At 40.0% G+C, this 23,987-nt stretch overlaps 1 protein-coding gene across 1 annotated transcript in view; it reads right to left on the bottom strand.

Moving 5' to 3' along the window:
• The window catches only part of ITGA9 (integrin subunit alpha 9), a gene marked incomplete at its 5' end in the record, with an annotated part of 207,374 nt that overhangs the window by 144,845 nt on the left and 38,542 nt on the right, over nucleotides 1-23,987 (bottom strand). Inside the window, 2 exons of the mRNA XM_083854287.1 lie at nucleotides 15,438-15,598; nucleotides 20,983-21,137. Of these exons, the coding sequence (XP_083710413.1) occupies nucleotides 15,438-15,598; nucleotides 20,983-21,137 (316 nt within the window). The remainder of the gene's footprint in view (nucleotides 1-15,437; nucleotides 15,599-20,982; nucleotides 21,138-23,987) is intronic.

Consider the following 23,987-nt stretch of genomic DNA (forward strand, 5'->3'; position numbering starts at 1 on the left):
TCCTTCTTTCATATTCTGTCCTTTGCAAAATACATCACAAAGCATAAATATCTGGCTGACTATATTTCCCTCTAATACACATGTAACACATCTAAGTAAGAAAAAAAATCAAGGTGGAAAGGAAAATAAGGGAAGATGAGAAAAATATGACAATTTAAAACACATCATTAGATCCTAAATTCACTTAAACAGTCTTTGCAACTTGACATTAGAAGCATATGACACATGTATACATGTGCAAAATAGATGGTCTTCATTTCTCCTTCACACCTGATTTCCTGATCCTCAGCTACCTCAGAATGTGGCATTGCTCAGATGGCAAAGACTGCAGCTGTATCAATATATAGCACATATGCATTTACATAAGCCTTTTAAAGCATTGGGTTTTTCTTTTTCTTAATAAAATTATTTCTGACCTTTTTTTTTTTTTCCTGGTTCTGACTAGAACTAATAGGACAACAGTACCTACATACAGTCTCAAAAATGCTCATACAATGCACCTGCAGACAAGCCAGAACTCTGAGGTACAAGAGAGGAAAACCTCTCCAAGGATGTCCAGTCTAAACTTTGCTTTCTCAAAAAATATAGACAGCTTATATACCCTTTTGGATTATACCAGGTATGTCTATTTTAAGAAAACAACCCTTCAAACATCCAAACCTTTCAATTTCCTCATCCATCATGGTGATTGTCCCCCTGGCTGTTTATAAGCCATGAGCACTCCTGTGTTTTATATAAAGCACTCTTTTATATAAAGGACTGCACCAGAGGTAGTTCCTGATCAAAACAGCTCACAATCCAAAATCCTGGACTGATGCAATCACTCACTAAAGAGACAATTAGGTCTTAGGAAATATCAACATGAAAAGCAGATAAGTTGTCGCACTTCAATAATCTCACTGACATTTTAGATGAAGTCAAAGATGAATTGTGGTGGTTTCTGTGTCTCTGGCATATGTGGAAGCAGCAGCTCCCAAACATTACTGATAGTCATTCAGAAAAACAATAATAGAAGACCTACAGAACCTTATTAAGCAGCATTTCATCTTTATTGCCTTTGCAAGATTTTCAAGGCTGACAATACAAGAATGGCTGCAAAGAAGATTTAGGGACAGGAATAAGATGAATGTTTAGAAGCGACTAACAGTAATAATACATATATTAAGTGTTAAACTGGCTGCTCACCATGCAGCTTTCTAGAGTCACACTCAGGAGTATTCTCTCAAAGACAAAAAACCACTAACACCAAAATAAGACAAATACAGATTATAAATCCAGAAACATTAGATTTTCAGACAGCCCTCCTGGTAGGCAGAAGAGGAACACAGAAGCCCTGTAAAGATATTCTGCTTGTACCCTGAAGCAAGAAACTTTGTGTTAAGCCCAACAGTCTTCAACCAACACAGGGCATTAGATCATTTTGTTATAAAAGAAGGGCAAAGGGAGAGAGAGAGTCAAAAAAGATCAACAGCAACCATACAGGACAAAATTAAGACAGTTCTCAAAACACTAAGGAAAAAAAAGAGCCATCACAAATATTTATATACAAAATATAAAAAATATTAAAACTAAATTCAGGCATTTGTCCAAGTTCTTGGAAGGGGCAAATTAAAACCAGTGTCACAACACACTTGTATGCAGTATCTCCATTTCAAGGAGGCATTTTGCAGAATTGACTGCATATGTCTGTATGCAAAATACAGAGATTCAGACAGCACACTCTGCCCCAGTGCATTTAGGAGGAATGAAAACGCCAGAGATAGAAGGACCATCCCAATTGGGTTAAACACTCATCCATTCCCCACGCCAGAAATACTTAGCGGATTCAGAAAAGGCTTTGAAAATGATTCCTCAAGTGAGTAGGGTCCCCAGGCAAGATCCTCATCCCTTACTGAAGCCTGCCTTAGGTTTTGCCATAGATTTCTACTGCCATGGTTGGGTTGCAGGTTTTGTGTTGTCCCAGAACAGACTGTGGATCAGACTCTCAAACCTGGCTGTGCTCCAGGGCTCAGCTTCTGAAAGTCAACTTATGAATTTTGCTGCTGCTATTTGAGAGCAAATGGGCAGTTTTCATGGAAACAATCACATGGGCACTACAGAAAAATGGAAACCACTTCCTCCAGCTGCCTTCCTGCAAGTAAGCACTGGTTGGGTTCGTGCCCATAGACATATCCATGTCACAGGGAGTTTGTGGGTTGCCATTATAGTTGTAGGGCTCAAGCCTTCCCATCATTGTGAATTGCAGAGCTCATGAATGGGGGAAAACCAGCAGCATTTCCCAGGCAAGCTGCTTCTGTCTTGGGGGATCATGCATCACAAATGGGAATTGAACTTACTCTTTCACAGGGGTAATATCTTCTCATTAAAAATTTGTACTTGTTACAGTGTGAATTTGTCAGAGTTCATTCTTTATTAGGGCACATAGCAGTGGTTTCTCCTGTGGCATAACCCCTGACAGAATGATTCCAAACCACTCAGTGATCCGCTTACTGATTTAAAAGTAGCTAGTAGCTATTATAGCTGCATGCAACCACATTATCTTTGAAGAAAATCCTTATGAGTAAACAATAAAAAAAGGGCTCCTCTTTACAATTTTTCGCTTTGAACTTTGTACCTAAAAGACACTGAAGAACTCATAGAGCAAAAAATCAAAGCCCCCAGGTCATGCCACCCCAACTCTGTTGGTGCTTCTGCATTTGCAGGAACACCTGACACATTTTTTATATATATTATAAGGACTGAAAACCTCAACACTTCCTAAAAACATTTAAGGTGCTTTACTGTTGAGGAGTACCTCCAATGCAGGTAGCTTCAGCTGTGTCCTGGGTAGGGGGAAATGGCTGAAGTCCCAGCCAAGAAGCCATGAACTGGCAGCTCCTAACAAAGGGCACAGGCATTGCAGTGCTGGCCAGGAAGGGGCACCCAATAAACAACAAGGTCTCAGACCAAATATCACCACTGGACCAAAAGACAAGTGTAAGGAGTGTGAAGAGCACACGAAGACCTGGTATATAGACTATAATGGTACAAAACCCCAGTGATTCCTTTGTTCAGGTTCCTGTTCCCTGCCCCTGTCTCCCCCCTTCCCTCCTGCTCAGGCACCCAGCTTAAGCTGTTATCATGTTGCTGCACCATGATTAAATTACTTAAAGGAACCAGACATCTGAAACTCAGCTATGGGATGCCTTTGGCAAGACTGTCAGGGAAAACTGTCTGCTTGCATGAGAGAGGTGTGTGCGGGGAGTCAATCAGGGCCACTCCACTACGAGGGGGCTTTGGTTGCAGCAGCAGAAGTCTGGAGTGGTGGGAATGTAACTACCAGTGGTTTCTGGATGCTCAGAGAGGAAACTTTCCTTAACATGACAAAATTCCTGACTCTTCCATTTTGGCATCCTCTCTAGCTCATTGAGTAAGAGCACACAAGTCAGATTTGCAAGCAAAATGATAGAGTTTAGTCTGTTAAAAGAAAGGAATTTTAAAGCCTTTTCATCAGACCATTGCCCCTGTACACTTTGTCTTAACTAAAACTGTTTTTTATGCCTAATGATACCTTTCACTTGCTACTATCTAGATTCTAACAGGTCAGAAACATGTAAAAGAAGGTATAAACTTATGACATCCTGTTTCAACGTACATTCTTTGTTACTTGTTTCTATTTTTACTCTCTTTCCTTCTCACTAGTTATTAATGTCTGCTCCCTTTTAGTCAATCTTGCCAAGTCAGCAGCTGTAAGTCTGCTAGTAGGGTGAAAGTTACGAAGTCGTGACAAGTTTAACCAGTTATATTTTCAACTTATTTTGTCATCTAAGAAGGAAGTAGTAAATTTACTTTACTTTCACATTAGATTCCTTTAGACTTACCACTAACTTTTCACATTTCAGTCTAGAATTTAACACTAGACGTGGGCCTTCTCTCAGGCCAAAAAAACAAAACAAAACAAAACAAAACTTAAAAGAATAAAAATAAAAAAAAAAGGGGAGGGTACTATAAACTACTACAGGATTCTCTTCCTTTTTGTTTTATTTTATTGCTACAGTCAGGCTATCACCCAGTTCTACCCTTATGCCTTATGGTATTACACAGGTTCAGATAATACAGAGTAAAACATATTTGGGCCCTTAAGGTCCATTCATAAATGGAGATTAAAAATAACTAGAACAACAAGATAGAAATAAACCAACTTGCATAAAAAGCATGCATTGTAAAGTATTTTTCAGTTTCTCACAAAGGAGATTAATGTTCACGAATACTTTCAATGAAGACTTTTTTACAAGAAATGTCCTGTCTTACATGTGAGAAATCACAAATACCAACACAAGCAACTTAGGCAGAAAATCTGGTCAATAAATTGACAACAAAGACAGACTAGAAGATAGTCTGGTGAAACTTTTGTTGCAACGCTGAAGTTGCTACATTATGTTTTTAGTGGAATTTGATCAGAGAAATCTCTCTCAAGCAGGAACACTGAGCTATTGTTTAAGAATCAATTGATCAAATACATTCTACCCAGCTTTTACAATAATTCCTTCTGAAGATTGCTCTTTTGAAGCTGTGGAATTCAGATGCAGCAATACAAATATCTAAACAAGATGAAAAGGAATGGCATATTACACTGAGCCAGTCAGAGGATTGTCCTGGGTTGTAGTGTAGGATGTACACAAAGTATTTATTCTATCACTATCTTCATGAACTGTTAAACCAAGTGGGGCAGTGTTCTTCCCAGGCCCCTGCCTTTGGGGTGTCTTCTGTTAATGGCCCATCAACGCCTGGCCTGTGACTCACAGGTAACTCCCTCCAGGAGTTATCTCTGTTTAATGGGCCATCAAGGACTCACTTCACAACTCATCATCCCATTGTGAGATGCTCCACCCAGGGGGAGGAACCAAACATTCTCACCTGGATATAAGCTGGTATTTGGGACAGTACAAGCAGCCCTTACCTACTGGATTCCCAGAGGAGCAGAGCTACCAGACCTTTCTACAGGATCACTGCTTCAGGAAGAGCACCTCACCTGGACTGCTTCCACTACCCTGCTCAGGTTGTATTCTGACTCTGTCAGTGGTCCTTTGTGTAGTTGCATTTATTTTATTTTTATCTTTTTACCTTTCTTCTTATTAAATTGTATTTTTGACTTGGGGCCTCTCACTCGTTTTGCTTTCAAACCACGACAAGGATACCAATGGATGAAACAAAACCTCAAATCAAGATTGCACATATTCCTAGAATTTGCCTACTTCACTGCTTTGAGGACAGCTTTCATAAGTCCACCTTTTTCAGTTATCAAAATTTTTCCAAGCAAAGGGACCACTGAAAGCAAGCACAGTGGTCAGTTGGTGACATAAACATTTGATGGGAGAAAAGGGCATTGTAAAATCATAACAACCTAATTTGCCTAATGCATCAAACCCATAAGAGCATCTAATATAAAGTCAGGAAACAAGCTGTGGTGATTTGGGCAGGAAGTGATTTTTCAGAAAGTTATAGCTTGACAAGGCAATTAGAAAGGGATAAATCTCTGTGAACACACAGGGTTAAATATGGGAGGATCCCAGGAAATGGCCCTTTTCCCCTGTGGCTGGAGGAGCAGGTAACCCTGGCCCCTGGGCCCTCCATGGAGCTCCCGGGCCGGCAGAGCCGCCCCTGCTGCCTGTGTGAGGGGCCGGCCTGGCCTGGCCGGGCCCCATCGGCTCCCGGGGAGGGGGGAAGGCTGCAGTTTGACATCCAGAGAACTCTAAGGCTCATCCCGAGCCGGGGGAGGTGTCCGCCAGGGCCCGGCTGGGTCAGGCCCGCCCCGGTGGTCACTGAGGCGTCTCCCGGCCCGGCCATCCTGAGATCCCTCCTGGGGGATTTCTCTTCCCCACAGCCCCGCGGCTTTGGAAAATCCTGGAGGCTCCTGCGCGGCAGAGACCCCACGACCATCTGCAGGCCTGGGCGAGAATGTTAACTCTTTCCTGGTACAGATGAAACTTTTAAAGCTCTAATCCTCCTTTTGAGTAAAAAAGAAAAGTACAGAGCAAAACAGAGAAGACATGGCATAAGACAGAAGTCAGGTGAAGAGAGAGTGAAAGACTAATTGAGAGAAGGGATTGAGGAGTTGGCATTTTAGACTGGACTTCTCTTACGAGCTATGGTAATGAACTCTAATATATTGGTATTCCCTTTAAACCATGAGAAAAATATGCATTTGGGGAGATGATTATTCAGATTTGTGGGTTTGAGTAAAGATATCTGTGATGGACTGAGTGAATTGAATGAGTAGTTGTGATCCTGTGATCCTATGAGATGTTTGAACAGAAAGAGATGAGTTAAGAAGCCCTCTGCACTGGTGAGAAGACATCTCTGTTCCCTGAAATGAAGAATCTTTTGCCTTTGGAGTTGCCTATCTTTGAAAATGACACCCCAGTACAGATGAGTCTATGGCCATGAGCAGCCTGGGAAACTGCTAATGGGAGGGGAATTCACAGACTGCAGAGAGTTTTTTCCAGGCGGGTGCGGATTTGTGACACGGAAGCCACCAGAGGACTGTTTCTTGTGGCGATGTTACCATGGGAGTTCTAAGAGACTCCTCTCCCTAAAGAACTGGTGAAAGCTTAAATGGTGAAACTAACTGAAAATCACAAGTTTTGTCTCTTTATGTTGTTTGTGGGAAAGTGAACACTTGAGGGGAGAAGGAGGAGTGTTGTGAAAGTTTCATTTTGATACTCATTTTCTTCTTTTAGTGTGTGTTAATAAATCTATCTTTATATCTTTAAGTCTGAGCCTGATTTGCTTCTCCTGATCCTATCTCACAGAGGGAAAAAGAGAGTAAACACTCAAACCACTACACTAAATTTGGCAAACAGAAATTAAGCAAACATGAAACCATTAGACAAGCTTAAGCGTATGCCATCAGGCCAAAGATATTGTGGGCAAGGGGAAAATAAAAATATTTTGAATTCCTGGATAAATATCCATTTCAAATCTCTGGAAAACAGCAAACGCAGGACAAAACACTACACATTACCATAGTATTAATACAAAATACTAAACATTCTCTAAAGTAACTAGGATTCCAGGAGAGGTTGCAGAGCTCTATAAGGTGAATTGAGAAATAAAAGTAACAAACTAGAAGTCTATAAGCAGAGATTTAACTTTCAATCATCAGCACAACCATACCAACTGTAACTACCCTGTTGCTTATGTAAGTGCTGGTGGGTATGAGGGTGAGAGTAATGTGACAGAATATGCACCTTTCCTCAATTTCTGGACCCTAGGAGTTCAAGATTAATTCTGTTCCATACCTGAAGTTATTTAGTGTGTATCTCCTTACAAGAGAAAGGGAGAAAAAGCATTTTGTGCCAAAGAAGCTCTATGCCACAACCTATTATTCTCACATTTCTTCAAATGTATTGACACGGACTTTTGGTATGACCTAGGGCACTGGATTAGCGTTATGTGTTGCAACCCAAACTAAACACAGCACATGTAAGAGCTTCCAGAAAGGCTCTGTTCTGACTAAGAGGAGGTTATAGGTTTGGAGCATACCCAGAAGCCACAGCCAGCAAAATTAATTGTTTTCTCTTTAGCCTAGAGAGTTTTCTGTTGGAATTTGCTTTCAGTGTTTCCTGATGAAGTGCCCTGGTCATTCCTTCCTAAGGGTAGAAAAATGAAAGGGTAATAATTTTAGGCACTCCCCAGTTTGTACAGGAAAAGGTGACCATGTGTGTGTGTGTGTGTGTGTGTGTGTTCAAGATTAACACACATTCTGATATTCCTCCATGTGTTCTAAACAGGAAAACCACTAAAATAAACAAGCTGTTCTCTACTGCAGTTTTCTGTGGCTAAACTCTACCCTTAAGTATATTCCCCTTAAGTGTATTCCCCTTAAATGTAAATTTGTCCCAAAGAAGCAAGTAATAAACTTTCACAGCACCATTTGCTATCATGTATTTAGTTTATATAACTCTACAAAAAACACGTTAGAAAGTTTCAAAAACAGTAGTGTTGCCTCCTCTGCTGCTTCTTTCCATCTGAGAAAAACTCTTCGGTTAACCATGAGTGCCAGAGAAAGCAAAAATATTCCTTTTCATCATCACCTGCCTTCTAAAATTATTTTTTCCTAGCACAAAGCTAGCTTTTATCTCTGTTTGGCCATTCACTTCCTGAAGTGTCATCACTGGGAAATGCAATTACTTCTTTCAGATGAAAGTCCTATTGACTGCCTCACAAAACTGTGGACTCTGGTATCAAAGAATCATGGAAAGGCCTGGGATGGAAGGAACCCTAAAGATCATCTAATTCCAACCCCACATACCCCACAGGCAGGGACACCTTTCACTAGACCAGGTTGCTCAGGGCCCCATCCAGCCTGGCCTTGAACACTTCCAGGGATGGGGCATCCACAAACTTCTCTGGCCAACCTGTTCCACTGCATAACCACCCTCTGAATAAAGACCTTCCTAACCTCTAATCTAAACCTACTGTCTATTAGTTTAAAAAAACACTCTCTCTTTTTTAAAGTCCCTTTCAAGTCCTGGAAAGCTGCAATGAGGTTTCCCTGGAGCCATCACTTCTCCAGGCTGAACAACCCCAAACCTTTCAGACTGTCTTTGTAGGAGAGGTGCTCCAGCCCTCTGATTAACCTCCACCCTAAAAGTGCCACGCTCTGTTCACGCCTAAATCTGCCTCTCCTGAGACTCCAAAAGCTTTTATCTGCAAATGAAATCTCTCTTTGAGAAACTACAGTATCAGACAGAAATACGTCAGCGGGCAGACGGCAAAGCCAGGCTTATGTCTGTGACTGAATATCTAAAAGCAGCAGTGAAGTGTCATGCTTCATTAAGAGTCTGCATCCAGTAAAAATAATTCTCAGCTCTGCCAAAACTTGAGAAATATGCTTTTTTGAGATATTCTGCTTGAAAAATAAATCATATTTCTTTGCCATTACAGAACATATCAAAGGGACAAGTTCATCAAAAGGCTCAAGATTAAAGATTTGTACCCTTTTAGGGTTTAGCAGGGTACGCTACAGTTTAAAAAAGGGAGGCAAAGCAGAATTTAATTTAGCTACTGTGCTGTAAGTCTACTAACTGAACTTCATTCAAAATGCCATTTATTTCATTTGGGGACTACAAAATCTCTACTTGGATTCATAAATATGATTAGCCAGGCACTTTGACAGCTACTTCACCACAGCAACCAAGTTTCTGCCTGGGCCATAAACAACGTATTTGGCTTTTTTCATACATAATTGCAAAAGTCAAAGAGCAACAGTGAACTCCTTCAAAATCAATTATCTTGTAAAGACTTTAAATGGGACTTTTCTTTTTCATAGATTTTATGATGGATAACTCTGTACAGAGCAGAAAACATTCAAAGACACTCTCCAACTATAAAGGAGATAGTTGCTCACCCAACTTTATCACCTAACAATGTGAGAAGACGGGGGTGGGGGGGGGTGGGAGGAGGGGGTGGGCGGGAAAAAGCGTAATCTCTTTAAAAACCTGTGAGAATGGGCGGAGGAGGATTTCTGGACAAAACTTTTACCCTTCAGCTCACAGCTGAAAATCTCCCAATGGCCTCAAGACACAAACACCTTTGGGCTACCACACAACTCTCTAGCTACACGGCCCAATAAAAACCTCCCAAACAGTTAACAGTAGAGTATCTGATACAACTTGCTTTCCCATTTAGCTGCAGTACTAGCTCTTACAAATCACACAGCACTTAACTATTTGCAGCACGGGAACCCCCAAGAAAGGAGGCATATTTGGCAGCTTCCTTTTGGCCATATTGTGCAGGACAGTTTTTAACTGGACTATAAGCTGACCCCTGAAAGATAATCTTCCTTGTTCTTGGTGAACCTTGTAAAAATCTTTGAAAATGCCAAAGATAACTACATGATCATTAACAGTATTTAAAACTTGATAGAGTTAATGCTCAGATCAAAGATGTCACTGACTCCTAGTACTCCTTCTTGTACTCCTAAATCCGTTTACTTAAGAGGTGATGAAAAGAGTTATGCAGCTGACCACTGTTCTTCCCTTGTCCATATGAGCTATGCAGGAAAAAATGCAGCTTCTCCTTCTCCTTGGCTTATTTTTCAAGGTGAGACATCAGCTCTACTCAGTGCCAGACAGAATTTATCCAAAAAGAGATGATTGATCACTTTATAGAAAAAGGCAACAGAAAACATTATTTAACTTATTTATATTTATATTTATGTATTAAAACACATTTATTTTGCTCTGCTGGAGGGGAGGCAGGCTGCCCTAATAGATTATCAGTGGACTTTGCACAGTTTTGGAAAACAGAACCGTTCTGGAAAACATGCTTCTTGTAAATAAACCCCTATCTGTGTTCATGATCACCCCACCTATCCCACAGCCTTTTAAACCTGCACACATGTTATGATTGCATCTGACTGGGCCTAACAATTTCTCCAGTTGGCTCTGCAAAAGGGTAAAATGAAGTTACGCAAAACAAGTAAAAGGAACAAACCCAAAGGCATCAACTCTGCTCGTGGTCTTAGCGCTGAATCTCACTGCAGTCATCATTCCTGGTAAAACTACACAGCAGCTTTAGTCTTACAGTGGTGATAAACTTTCTACTACAGGCTGGAACAGTTCAGCATTCCCTTTGTCTGCCAAGTAGTCCAAACCCTGTGAAATTCTAGATAATCATGACCAAGTTTTCATTGTTGTTGTTGCTGGAAAAGCAGTCTCTGCTTCAAGTGTTATCTCTATCCTGTAATACTGTAAGACGAATCTTTACATAGAGATATACATTCACAGGCAGACAACTCTCAGAAGAAAGCATATGATCAAGGTGACACCATCTCTACATCTCATGTGACTGAGATCAAATGCTTTGTTACCCAATCTCTAGAAAAAAGCTAGAGTACTATGAATCAGAAAGAAAAGACTTCAATATATGCAACTCCCTCAGATGAGATCAAATAGCTGTAGAGGGAGAAACAAACATGACCACAGACCTTGACTGAAACAGGTGAACACTAGAGATTAAGTTTGCATGAGGTCAGCAGTCTAGAGTATCTTTAAAAGCAAGTGATTCATGGTAGACACATGAACATACCCATAAGAATGCAAATTTTTGGCTGCAGAACTCAGCAATGAATAAAGCACAATTGTGGAATTTCTGTTGAAAAGTCAGTGTGTTTTTTCCAAACCTGTCTGTACAAAAACTAGCTCTTCACTTACACACCTTTATGTAAAGGCTGTTACTTCTCAGCCCCATCCTTCCCATAAGCTATGTCTGGATCCATTAAGAATTAATATCATGAGTTACATGAAAACGACCAAGAAAAAGATCTCTGGAAAATATAAATGCAGTGTCTAGTTTAATCATGTGCGCTGCTGATGGTGTCTGCATCTATTAGACTATCCACTCTGCACACAGACAACAGTGACTGGTAGCAATAGGCAGCCCAGCTGGCTGGCCTGCAGTGGAGTAAGAAACCAGATGGTGCTTCTTTAATAAATGCAGGAATTCTTCAACGTGATCACCATTACACCTTTGTGATAAATCAAGGAAGATGTGTTTTGATCCTGCATAAATCTGCAGGCACAATGTGCTTTGGAATCTCTGTAAAATTCTCATCCAATACACTGGTAAACCTATCTCACATAGTATGAAAGCCCATCTAATCAGGAAACAACCAGGGTGGTTATCGCAAAAGGGAAATAATGTTTCCTCAGAGTTACTGCCTTGTTCACAGCACCTCTTCAGCCTATTGCCCCAGTCTTCTGAACATTATCAAATGAGTGCAGTTGCCATGAGAAAATTCTACATTTCAGCTGCAGGCCCAGATATTAAGGAGACGCTTCTAAAGCCTCCAAATCCATTTGTTTTTTCAGTCTTCTCTGATTCTATTCCCTTCTGCAAACTCTGCTTCTTTTCCTCATTTACCCACCCTCCTTTATACTAAAAAAAACCAAATTCTTTTACAAAAGAGAGGGGGGAAAAGCTAATCAAATTTAAACTTTGCATCCTTGTACTCCAGCAAAACTGACAGTTGTCGCAAAAGGTATTTATCTTCTCTTAATAGTTTTATCACCACTGAAGGAGAGAAGATCTTCCGTGGCAGCACCATCATCCCCAGAGAGCTGGAAGAAGAATGGTCCAGCAGTGAAGCACCTCCTAAGAGACACAAGGGATCAACTATGTATTGACATGAGAAACTGGGGTGCTCCTGAACTTCTCAACTAACAGCCATGTTCTACTCAATGTATCAGTCAAACCTTCAAAAGTTGTTTAAATTAAAAACCTTCAAAAGTTGTTTAAATTAAAACAATACAGCTTTTGGAGATGACACCCGAGGTTCTGTCAGTATTGGTTCTATTACCCATCTATACTGAAGAAAGTTTCTTAACTAGTAATCATCAAGAAGGTTCCAGTGAATATAGGCAATTTTGAAACAAAAGTATAAAAGAGTCATAAAACCATATCACGCCTCTACAACTCTATGCCCACTACAAAACTAAATGTAATGCATTCTGAAGTTCCAAAGCATTTCCAATTCATTCTCTGTTCTCAACCAGAAAACCATGTTTTCTCATGAACTACCACAGCTCTAGCAACTTAAGCTGTAATTTGATAGTCTGCCCTGTACAAGATGAAGATCCCAGCTACATGTATCCTACAAACCTTCTGAGATCCACTTAGTCACACAGATAAGAGGAAATACAGACTTTAATAGTCAAATTCAGTAGCAGCAACAAGAAAAGTAGCTACTCTCCTGAAAAGGAATCACAAATAGGAAATGAGTCATGCTCAAAACATGGACACTTATCAATTGCAAAACAAATGTCAGTTTATTTGCCGACTGCAACTCTTTTAGTGCTCAGTTTTGCTGGGGTTTCTTGAGATCAAATCTCTGAAAAATTGCAGGCAGCTTGTACAGATCTGTTTTTTAAATGGTTTGTCTCAGTCCTTTCATTTTGTGTCTCCAGCATACTAGAATTACATGTTGATAAGACAGTATCATCAAGCAAGACCTGGAAAAAGCTTTCATTTCACTAATTTAACCCACAGAGTTCTGCTGTGTTCCAGTTGGACTGGAGACCTTGTGTACCTAACAGAGTTTGTCAAGTTAGCACATGAGGTCACATACAAGTCCAAGCAGCTTCTCTATTCTTCATTATGGTCAGTCCAGAATTGACATCCTTATGCCACATAGCCCCCTTGTGACCAGCAACACAAATAAACAATAATAAAGAGAATGTATTGAGGATGCAGCTACAAACAACTCAATTTGCCATGCAGGAGAATTCACCAGACATACAGTAAATAAACGGAAAAAGGGAAGCCTAAATGAAATATTTGTATATTTTAAGCCCACATATTTTTAATCATCCATTCCATCACAAGGATATGCAATTAAGGAGAACTCCAGTTGGAGTTTGTGGAGGGGTGTTTTTTTTGCTTGTTTGTTTTCCAGGGAGTTTGCTTTACTTAAGGATATCAGTGATCATGACGCATTTCCACTCCTTCAGAGTGTGCAGGGCTCTCTTTGATACTTCTAATGTCACGTAGTCTTGTGCACGACACCATCTTTTTCAGAAAAGCACAGGGATTATCTTCCTCTACTACTTTGCATTCTCCCTTACAAGATTTCCTGCTATTCTTCCAACAGTGAAAAATGGCTGCTCACATCACACAGAAAACCAGTAGCCTTGTTTGTTAACCAGCTATTTTGCTTTAAGTTGTTGGTATTTTTAAACACGTTTAAATGTATGTCTTGCCTATAAAAATCCAATTACCCAGGAATTTTCCAGAAGAACCATTTTTACCTTTCCATTCCCAAAATTAGCTAGAAATGTCACAATAATTTAAAGAGTTTCTTGGGCATATGTAGCTCTTTAATGAATTCTGTGTAATATCCAAAAACTACAAGAGCTAGTGTGAAAGAAATGATTATTGGGTTAGATAGGCACATGGCTCTTTTTGATCCAAACTCAATAAATTGAAGTCTAACCAGATGTGTTCATTGGAGAAAGACCAGGATTAGTAAATTCAGTAATACATTTTCTAAGTAAAGGTAATCTTATAGGCCAACATTTTCTTTAACAAGCTTTTCCACAGCAGAAACCAAACCAAACCAAACCAAACCAAACCAAACCAAACCAAAAAAAAAAAAAAAAAAAAAAAAATTTGGAAGATATGTAGTTTCTTGACAGATCCACACAATTTAACAGAACAACATTTCCTCCTTGGTGCCCTTATTTATTTTATTTTCTCTCAAGAGCCATACACAAAATGTTGATAGAGACAAAGGATTAATTTTATCTCCCATTCTCATAGCTTTTAGGTATAAAAAAGTTTCCTGGAAAAATTTATAGATTTAGAAAAATCCAGATGTGCTGTATTCTCCAAACAAGACAGTGCCATGTGTTATCCATCAAATTTGGTCACACTTATCTATGGGAAGAAGTCCTTCAGTCAGGACTAGTAATAAAGATTAGTGTTTGTAAGATATATGTGGTTTAAAAGATAAATGTCCTTCTTATATAATTTTAAAATCCATTCTATACATTTCTAGTGTAGAAGAAAATTGTTATGCTTACTCTGAAAACAATGGCACCTGGGTGACATTTCTTCAACATTTGCTAAATGAGGACAACTACAGTCCTAGCAAGCTCCAGATGAAGAGTTTGTCACAAGAAAAACAGAACCTTTCTATCTCTCAGTCTGGAAAGCACTCTGTATCTCTAGGACCATGACGCATGTGAAATTAAGTTATCCCACTGCTGCTTTCAAGCCCAGATGAAATCCACAGAGCTCTTCAAATCTAAGAGCCCAATTACTTCATTGCAGGCCCCACATTATCCTGCCATTCCCATGCAGATGGAATCACCAGTCTTGTGCAGTCAGACTTTAAACAAAATTAAACACTAAACCTATGGTGCCTAATAAAACAAGATGTTGTCTGCTTGGGAATAATACCTGTAGCAAATAACTAAGGCAAAAGGAGAAGAAAAAGATGAAAAAAAAAAAAAAGAAAAAGAGGGGAGAAGAGGGGAAGGGAAGGGAAGGAAAAGGAAAAGGAAAAGGAAAAGGAAAAGGAAAAGGAAAAGGAAAGGAAAAGAAAAAGGGAAAAGAAGGAGAAAGAAAGGGAAAAAGAGAGAAAAAGATGAGAAAGGAAGAGAGAAAGAGAAAGAAAGAAAGAAAAAGAAAGAGAAAAAGAGAAAAAAAAAAGAGAGAAAGAGAAAGCAAAAGAGAAAAAAAGAGAAAGATCAAAAATTAAAAAAAAGTATTTTCCTGGCGCCAGGTCTTGAAGGTGCTCAGACTGGCAAATCATGCCAAGCAAGTTCTGAACTTCTACCTATCAGGAAATCAAACATCTGAAACCAAAGCAACACCATTTTGATTGGTTGAATAACTTTTTCAAGAGTGGAATGTAGCAAGGCCAAAGTAAGGAAGGACATTAATGAACTAACCTTGACATACGCTAGGTAATGCTCGCACTTTTCCTGCATGAATGACAGTTGTAACTTTTCTGTGATCTGCCCTGCTGTCTCTCCAGAAGTCACAAAATAAACTCTGGGTTGCTGGCCCTTTTCCTTCTTTGCCACATCAGCGGTCAAGTTATAATTCAGACCTGTTTTAAAATGGAGGAAGAAGAAAACAAAGGATGTCAGTGAACAATAGGTATTTTCCAGCCACCTCTCAATGGATCCTGTTGCCTCCAGAGCATCTGTGCATGAAGAAAGGTTAACCTTTGAGGGCCCTCAATCAATCACTAAGGTCCCTGTGGGGGGCTACAGAAAACCAGATCCAATTACGAACATACTCCCATGTTTCCTGTCGCTATTATTCCCAGTCTATCCTTTCCCATAGGCAATGATGTGTAATACATCTTGATGCATAACCTTAACCCAAAAAACAAACAAGCAAGCAAACAAACAACCTACGAAAAAACCCAGATGATGTTTAAACTGTGTTCCTGACAGAAAAAGCAGAAATCCCAACACAAACAACAGCAGCCACCTCAAACTCTGTTTTCCTTCTAAAACAGCACAAACCATGCAAATTTCAACCAGGATGTGGCACTTCCTGACAATTGTTTTCATTGATTTGCAGTCATCTTAGCAATGAATCTTAGCATTCATACCATCTACTTCCCCCACACACAGTTTTGCTGCTTCCAAGATTAGCAGCCTGGGGCAGTGGGGGGTTGGGGAGATAACCGGCCAAATTTATCACTGCTGGTGGTGTAAGTTCTTCCTGCTCACTCCAATAGGAGGCCTTCAGGCAAGTTTTCACTAGAAAATTAACTCTTCCAAGTAATGTCTTCAAATATTTGTCCAGCAGCTTTGAATGAGTTTTCTCTCTTTCTACTGAGAATCTACTCGCCCAACTTCACACAATGAAAATAAAGCTCTGGCATGAATTTGATGAGCTCAGAAGAAGGGCCCAGTTCTTCTAATGACTATTCATTTTCCATAACTAAAGTAAAATGCTTAAAAGCTTTGATAATGTCTCCCTCTGAGAAATTTTTGCTAATATCTTCAAGATAGCTGCTACCCAGCAGACCAGGTGAACGATTCCAGCCAGTAAGAGATGCACCAAGTGAATGGCAGCAGACATTTCATCACGGATTTTCATCCTAAATAGCATATTTATACTTATGATGCAAGAGTCATCCCATAAGACTGAAAGTACCCCTGAAGCAGCAGGGAGTGAGAAGAGATTAAGACCAGGCCATGGTATCCCACAAGCTAAACAACATGAATCACAGCTGGCTGTGCTAATGGATGGGTTGTACACTCTGAACCACTTTGAACATCCCTTTCTCACCCACTAAGATAATGACAAAGCACACAAACAGCAGGAGGCAAAATGCTTATCAGGGATAAGCACATCTGTAAGTGCTTGCTAAACTACTAGCTATAGTACTGATTTGCTGGGGGGGGGGGGGGCAGTGTAAGTGGGAGGCAACACAGGGAAAAAATGAAGAACTAACTAAATAATTACAAAATGCCATTGGAAAAGGAATGTGTTTCTTTGCTTTCTCTGCCAGTAATTATGAGGAGAAAATGATTCATGAACTTTGCTTGCAAGAAAATTCTTAAGTAATGAAAGCATTAGAAAAAAGCACTAGCAAATAAGAATATATAAGATATTCCCTCCATCCTCTTCCAAAAAACTTTATTTTTTCCAGTACTTCCCACCTTGTTTCAAACCCTCTCTCACAATGTTGTCCCTAGGTCTAAGTAGGGAGCCATCCACACTGTTCCATACACTGACCACCACATCCCTGCAGCATGTCTGCTTCTGAGGCACTCTGAGGGTAAGCACTGACTCATGCCTGCCTCCCAACAGACTGGAAAAATGAGAGAAAGACAGAAATAATACCCCTGCACCAAACTCTAGCTGCATACAGGTTAGAAGACGAGAGTCTACTTTTGCAAAATTTTTGATTAGGCATGTTTCTTCAGTCCTAGGAACATGTTTAAACAGTGGAAATATCAAACAACCTATTATCCTAAACTAAATCTTGCCAGTCTTTTATGCAACAGTATTAGGGACATGAGGACTACCCTAGAAATGAATCAACACACAAGCAATGTACAGCTGAAATGGAGACTACAGGAGAAAATTTAGAGCAATTTCTAACATATCTATTTGCTGAACTCTAGTCAAATGACCAAAACCCTTCATTTTCATAGCCACTAAAATTCACCTAATTCTTAGGCTGGCACTATTACTATTTTGTTACTATTGTAGAGGAAATTATCTAGACTGTTGTCAGAGACTGAAATAGTTCATGCTTCAAACATTGATATAAAATTTTGCTCATTATAGCAAAACTGTATAGAGGAGCCATTGAAGCCCCCTCCTCCCTACAGATGCTTTTCAAGGGGACCATCACCACCAAGAAGACCAGCTGGACATGATCAATGGAACATCGTTGGGATCCACAGATTGTGATATTTTCTTTACTCTGTCACTCTCTTCCTGTCCCTCCACCTATTCACTATTTACTTATTTATTTCCCTCTCTCTCTCTTATTTACTATCAAATAAAACCCATGCTATTGACTTTGGCATACAGTCTCATTTGCACCTGAATTTGGGCAGAGGCATTTCTAATCACTTTAATAACGGGATCTCTGCAACTGCAGACACAAGTTTACTTCCATTTTCCTTCAGGGATGAATGTAGAAGCAGGACTTGATGCACAGAGATGCCAGCAGCCTCTTTCTTGTCCTGGTCACACAGAAGTACACAGTCTGAACAAGCTGAAACCTTTTCATCCAAGATAGGAAAGGTCTTCCTCTAATCTTTGTCTTTCCTGGTGTTATAGAAACCCCAGGGGAGATAAAGCAACAACCCCTCAAGTGAGGGACGAATAGTTTAAGTGAGACTCTGAGATAAAAGAGTGAAAACTTAAAATGCCATGCTTCTTGTATGTCCAAGACATACTGGAGGCTGTCTCTGTCAGGAGGTGTACAACTAGATGTTCAGCTCTCCAGCAATACTTAGGCAGAGTGAAGAGTCAGAGAGTGGCACAAAGTGCAGAGCACATGTTTCATTTGGCCATGCTCTTTGTTCAGACAAAAACACTTCAGCAATAAATTCATACTTCTGAAAACTATTGTCTGCAAGAAACAATTTAGTGGAAATTGTACTGTCATTTGCAGTATCAAATAGAATGCATAAACACAGATCTTCAGCTTTTTCATGACCAGTAGTATTGCAACTACCACTAGAAGGAGAAGGAAAGAAAAAAGGTAGGTAATGTTTACATGCAAGTGTGAGGCACTGCTAGATGAAGATGACTTTTCTTCCCATTCTTGTCAACAAAATAACCACACATTCAAGTAAGTATTGAAAACACACATTTGCCACAGGAGAATGCTGCATGCATGTTCTGCTTGGTTTTCTGAACATTATGTAGATGGTCAATTTCAGCTGCCCAAAAGCAGCTGAAATGCTCAACTTTACACCAGTAAGCAGTAATCTTGAGAGTCCATGCTGACAAGCCCTAGGGGAGTGCCACTCTAGATGAGCACTGCGTTCTCACAGTCTGATTTAGCAAAATGCACCCAGACATCCGAGGGTGAGACATTCCCAACATTTCTGTCCCCAAAATCCTGGCATAGCATTTAAACACCTCCATAAGCCTTTCAAAGTCTAAACTGCGTAACAATGCATTAACAGGATATATATTCTAGGGTTTTTTCCCCCACACTTAACCATGCAGGAAAGAACCACTACAATATTTCCATTAATTGTTCCATCCTTTGTTAATTGATACTATTCAACTGCACCATAATTAAAATGGCTTGACTGCTAGAATACTAACTGAAAGTTCATTTGAGATATTTTATCCAAATCATATCCTGAAGGGGTTTTATACAGTCAGATAGTTCAGGCCGTAACATTTTCAAGAAAAATCACTTTGTTAGGCAAAGGACAATGGTTGAAATTTATAATAACCTACTTAATAATAAAAAAGTTCCTTGTAACACAATGGATGTTAGTCATCAAACAATATGCACGTGTGCTTTTACCCAGTAAATCATGGGAAGTACAGTTTGTATGGCAACACAGGGAAATTCAACGAGCTCCTATAAGACATGATGAACAGGAAGGTAGGTCTTTTGTAAACAAGGGAAACTGATATTTAGATTGGAAAAAAGGCAGTTTACTTCTTAGCCACAGGTCCAAATATATGAAATTAAAGAAAAGGAAGCATTTTAAATAGTACCCCAGGAACGTAAGGACACCTAAATATTCAGAAAACCTATTCACAAGTTTTCAGAGAGGAATTAACACCTCAGGAGCCCTCAGAAATGCATTCCCATAATGACAGAGTAGTGGGTATTAAAAAAAATTCTTTATAAAAGCATGAATTTGTCTACTTAGAGTCATCATTTACAGGGAAGGAAAAAATCAGCATTTAGAGAAAGTAAAAATAAAAACTGAAGTCTCAGTTGCAGCAATATGTTAGAATACAGAGGAATCTTAAATATAGTAACTCCATTGTTTTAAGCAGTTCAGGTGACAGTGACAAGCTGCTTATAAGTCTCACTTCATGTGAATTCAAGAAATAGAAAGAAGCCTCTTCCTTTTCTGACTTAATTAAAAACAGAATACTGCAGCAGGCTCAGGTGGGGGTACACAGGTACCACTCTTCCCAACCCTTCCCAACCAGCTGCTCAAAAAGGTTAGGGCAGTGCTTCCCCCAGCTTGTCACCAGCATCACTGTCAAGACACAGCATGCTGTGAGGCTGAGGCATCTTCCCTGAACAGCACAGTGCAAGTCCTCTGCCATTCTTAAAGCATGATGAAGGTGAAACATCACAGAAAAAAAAATAACCCAGGCCTTAAATATTTAGAAATGTTTCATAAAACAGCTAAGATTTGTAAGCATTGGGATATAAAAGACATAAGTAGTATTTTAATAGAGCCAAGATGTAAAGGCTAGGACAATTACACGTTACACAATTCCATTCACCCAAGAAACTCTATTACAGAGACTAACTAATTTGATGTTCTTGCAATCAGTAAAATACTGGGCTATTTATAATCATTTTACAAGCAGGTAAACTGATGCACAAATAAATATTTTCTCATGTCTGTTTCAAGAGCTCCTTGCAGACTTTCAAACACTATTAATCCAGAGCAAATCATATCTTGTTTTCTAATAACATTGATAGCGGATATGGATACAGATATGTATTATCAAGAGGTAGATAGGGAATATGAACTCAGAAGGCTGTGTTCTCTATTCTTGCAGTAAGTCCAGGGAGACACTTCCCTCAAGAAGAATCTGTCTCAGTATTATGTCAGCCTCAGAAGGTAAAACATGCACAAAAAGTTCTCAAGCCTCCAGCTTTCTGGGATTGTATGGTCCATGTTCATCTTGAAACTACTTATTTCACACAAAAGCTCCTTTACTAAGTACAAAGAGAGACCTCGACTCCAGGTCAACCTGTTACTGTGTTTCTGTCTAGGGCTGGCACAGGTACCTTACCTATTTCTCCAGGAACATGCTTGCCACTGAAACGAAAGCATGCTGTGACATTGAGGCAGTTCACCGGCTGCAAACCATCATGGCACTGAGGAGCTGTGATATTGATAGATATGGGCAGGAAAATGGCGATATTCATGGTAATGACAGGCCTGGATCTGGAGATCAACAGAGAAGTAGAATTGAGTGATCATTCAGAGGGAAATTCTCCACGAAAAGAAAAGAAAGTAAATTTGGTAAACTGCACAATTTCAAGCAGACAGGAAAAATAAGAGAGTACATTTGAATTATAAAATAAATTAGCATTTTACTTAGCTAGCAATTGCTATGAAAGTGGTAATGTCAGCTTTAAGTTTAGTGTTCAGATATAGACTGCAGGCAGGCAGCTGGGGAAACTGTTAATATGTAATAACAACAATCACCTCCAGCAAAGGTTGCATAAAGCCTTCCTGATGACTGAAGAGGATAACAAAATTACCAGAACAGCAAACAAGAACAAGTTCATGCAAATGAGATCAGTTGTAAACCATCTTGGATGAACAGGGACAGGTAGGGAGAGACTATGGGTTTCCACAGAATGGTCTATAGTCAAATTTGTGACCTCAAAGTCAAGGAGAGAGCACCAAGGTCCTCAACAAGAGATGAATTCATACATAATTTTTCTGACAGTATAAGAGGGAAAACAGATGCCACATCCATGTTTTCTGGAGGAGGAAATGTTTGGCTAATTCCCTCCTGGCAAGTGACAAGGATTGAATACTTTTATCACGCTGCTGAACAGTGCTTCAGGAATTATCCAGTGCACTGTGAACAAGAGCTTTCTACTCTTGCAACCCCAGCACTAGGTCATTGCTACCAGTACTTCTTGCTGAGGAAGACCTCAGCCAAAATCACAGGGCAAGTTGAGTGCCTTAAGGCACAGGTGTCTTGCTAAGAAAACTTCCCTGTCTGACTACCCAGGAAGCACTTAGGCAGTCACACTCCCACCACCAGAGACTTTAACTGCTGAGCCAAAGATTGTTTGCAATGTATGGCTCCAGTGAGCTGACAAGTGCTCCCCTTGACTTCCTACACACACCACACTCACATAGTCAGACCAGTTTTTCCACAGTTTCATAGAGACTTTTATTTGCAGTGCAGTAACACAGACGCAGCTCAAGGTGATGCCTCCAAGGAGGGACCCCAAAGGACCCTGTGGGCTTTTACACCCTCACAGTCCAAGCACATGAAAGTCTCTGCTCTGCTTCCTGAGTCTTCTGCTCCTGTGGTGTCTCAGTGTCCCTGAGTGTGCTCTTGCTTTGGGCTCTCATCACCCAGAGCTCAATCTGCAGTTCATACACCAAGCTACCTGCACTGAATGTATTCCTCAACAGTTTCCTTTTTCATACAACACAGAAGTCCCAGCAGCTTGATTGGGAAAAGCAACCCAGAAACTCAAGCACACCTGAGCCATCTCCAGTGCAGGACTTCAGCCCAAAAATTATGGGTGTTATTCTTCCTGTTTGCAATTCTGTACGTGTTCAAGATGAACATGTTCTTGCAAAACCAACTACAGTAATAAGAAAAATGTGCAGCAACCAGCAGATTCAGTTCTAAGGTAGTCCCAGCACTCATGCAAGGCCAGAGCTTGTAAACCACTTCAGGACTCTCACTCCACAAGCCACTTAAATTTAGAGGTAGGGGAGATGAAGAAGAGAGCAGGGGTTGTGGTTACACCTAATTTATATGAACTGGAACAAGATTCACATCAATCTCCAATACAGCTGCTCAGACTCTTTTACCACAGCCTGAAATAACAGTGCAAGTTCACATTTTGAGATGGAGGATAAAAATAAATGCTAGCCTTAGAAACATATATGGTAGGAGGAAGGGAGGAGAAAAAGTCAGCGTCCTAGGATCATTTCACACCTTCAAAAAAACCACTCTTTCTGAATGCTTAGGGAGACATAAAAGAGTAAATGCTGTAACTGATCTAGAAAAATATTTCTTCTTCAAAAAAGTACTTCTCCAGCCATCATGCACTGTGTGATTTTTCCTTGATGTTATGTCACTTGGTTATTCACTGGGGAAAAAGAACCCAATGCATCTGTCAAGGAGCCATACACACACGATCAACAGAATGCATCTGCCGCAAAGGCTTCCACCAAAGGCTTTAAATATCACTTAGCAAAACATTTGTCGGTTTTGGTTAAAGGACTTCACAAAAGGGAAAGGATGAGGGATGAGTGGGGGAGCATCCTAACAACAAGAGGGACACAATATAATTGGCAGTAACAGCAACTAATCAAGCAGCTCATAAAGTTAGTCAGTAATGCACTAATTTCCTCTGAAATGCACAAGCATAACTGAACACACAAACAGAGGTCATCATGCTGTTGTGATGTATGTGGTTTTAACCACAGTAAGCCTTTCAGTTTGTCTTCCCCTCTCTGCTAATAACATCAATGTAGGTGAAAAATGCAGTTTTCTTTCGAGCAGCTTCAGAGATGTGAGACTGTGAATTCCCATCTAGGGCATGGCACACTTTTTCACAGAAATAGTTATTAGTGTTCTCCGTATGATGAAAAACCAGAAAACTCTTCAAAAGCCTTGACCACCTGCCATGCTGATCATCAAGAGTACTTCTTCCTTCCCTCTCCTTTTTCTTCAGTGTAACTGATTCAAATGGAAAGAGCCAACCAAGTTTCTCCTGCCTTGAACAGGAAGAAGGCTGGCATATCTGTGTGCAGCTCCAGCATTTGTCTGACCAGGATCATCCCATCCCTGTATCTTCCATTAAGATGCAGGAGTTCCTAAAGATATCTAAGTATTGAAAGGATTTTTTTTTTTTTAATTTAATATTAGTAAGTGTAACAAAGGAGCTAGTGACAAAAATCCAACTTTTGACTCTGTAACCCAGGTCACTTGCACTCTAACTCTCCACCTGCATAATTTGGTGAACAAACTGTCTCACCTCTATCAGATGGAACAGACAATTACACTTAACTCACAAATTTGAAACAGCAGCC

Source organism: Zosterops lateralis (assembly GCF_965231275.1).
Source record: "Zosterops lateralis genome assembly, chromosome: 1".
Taxonomy (NCBI): Eukaryota; Metazoa; Chordata; class Aves; order Passeriformes; family Zosteropidae; genus Zosterops; species Zosterops lateralis.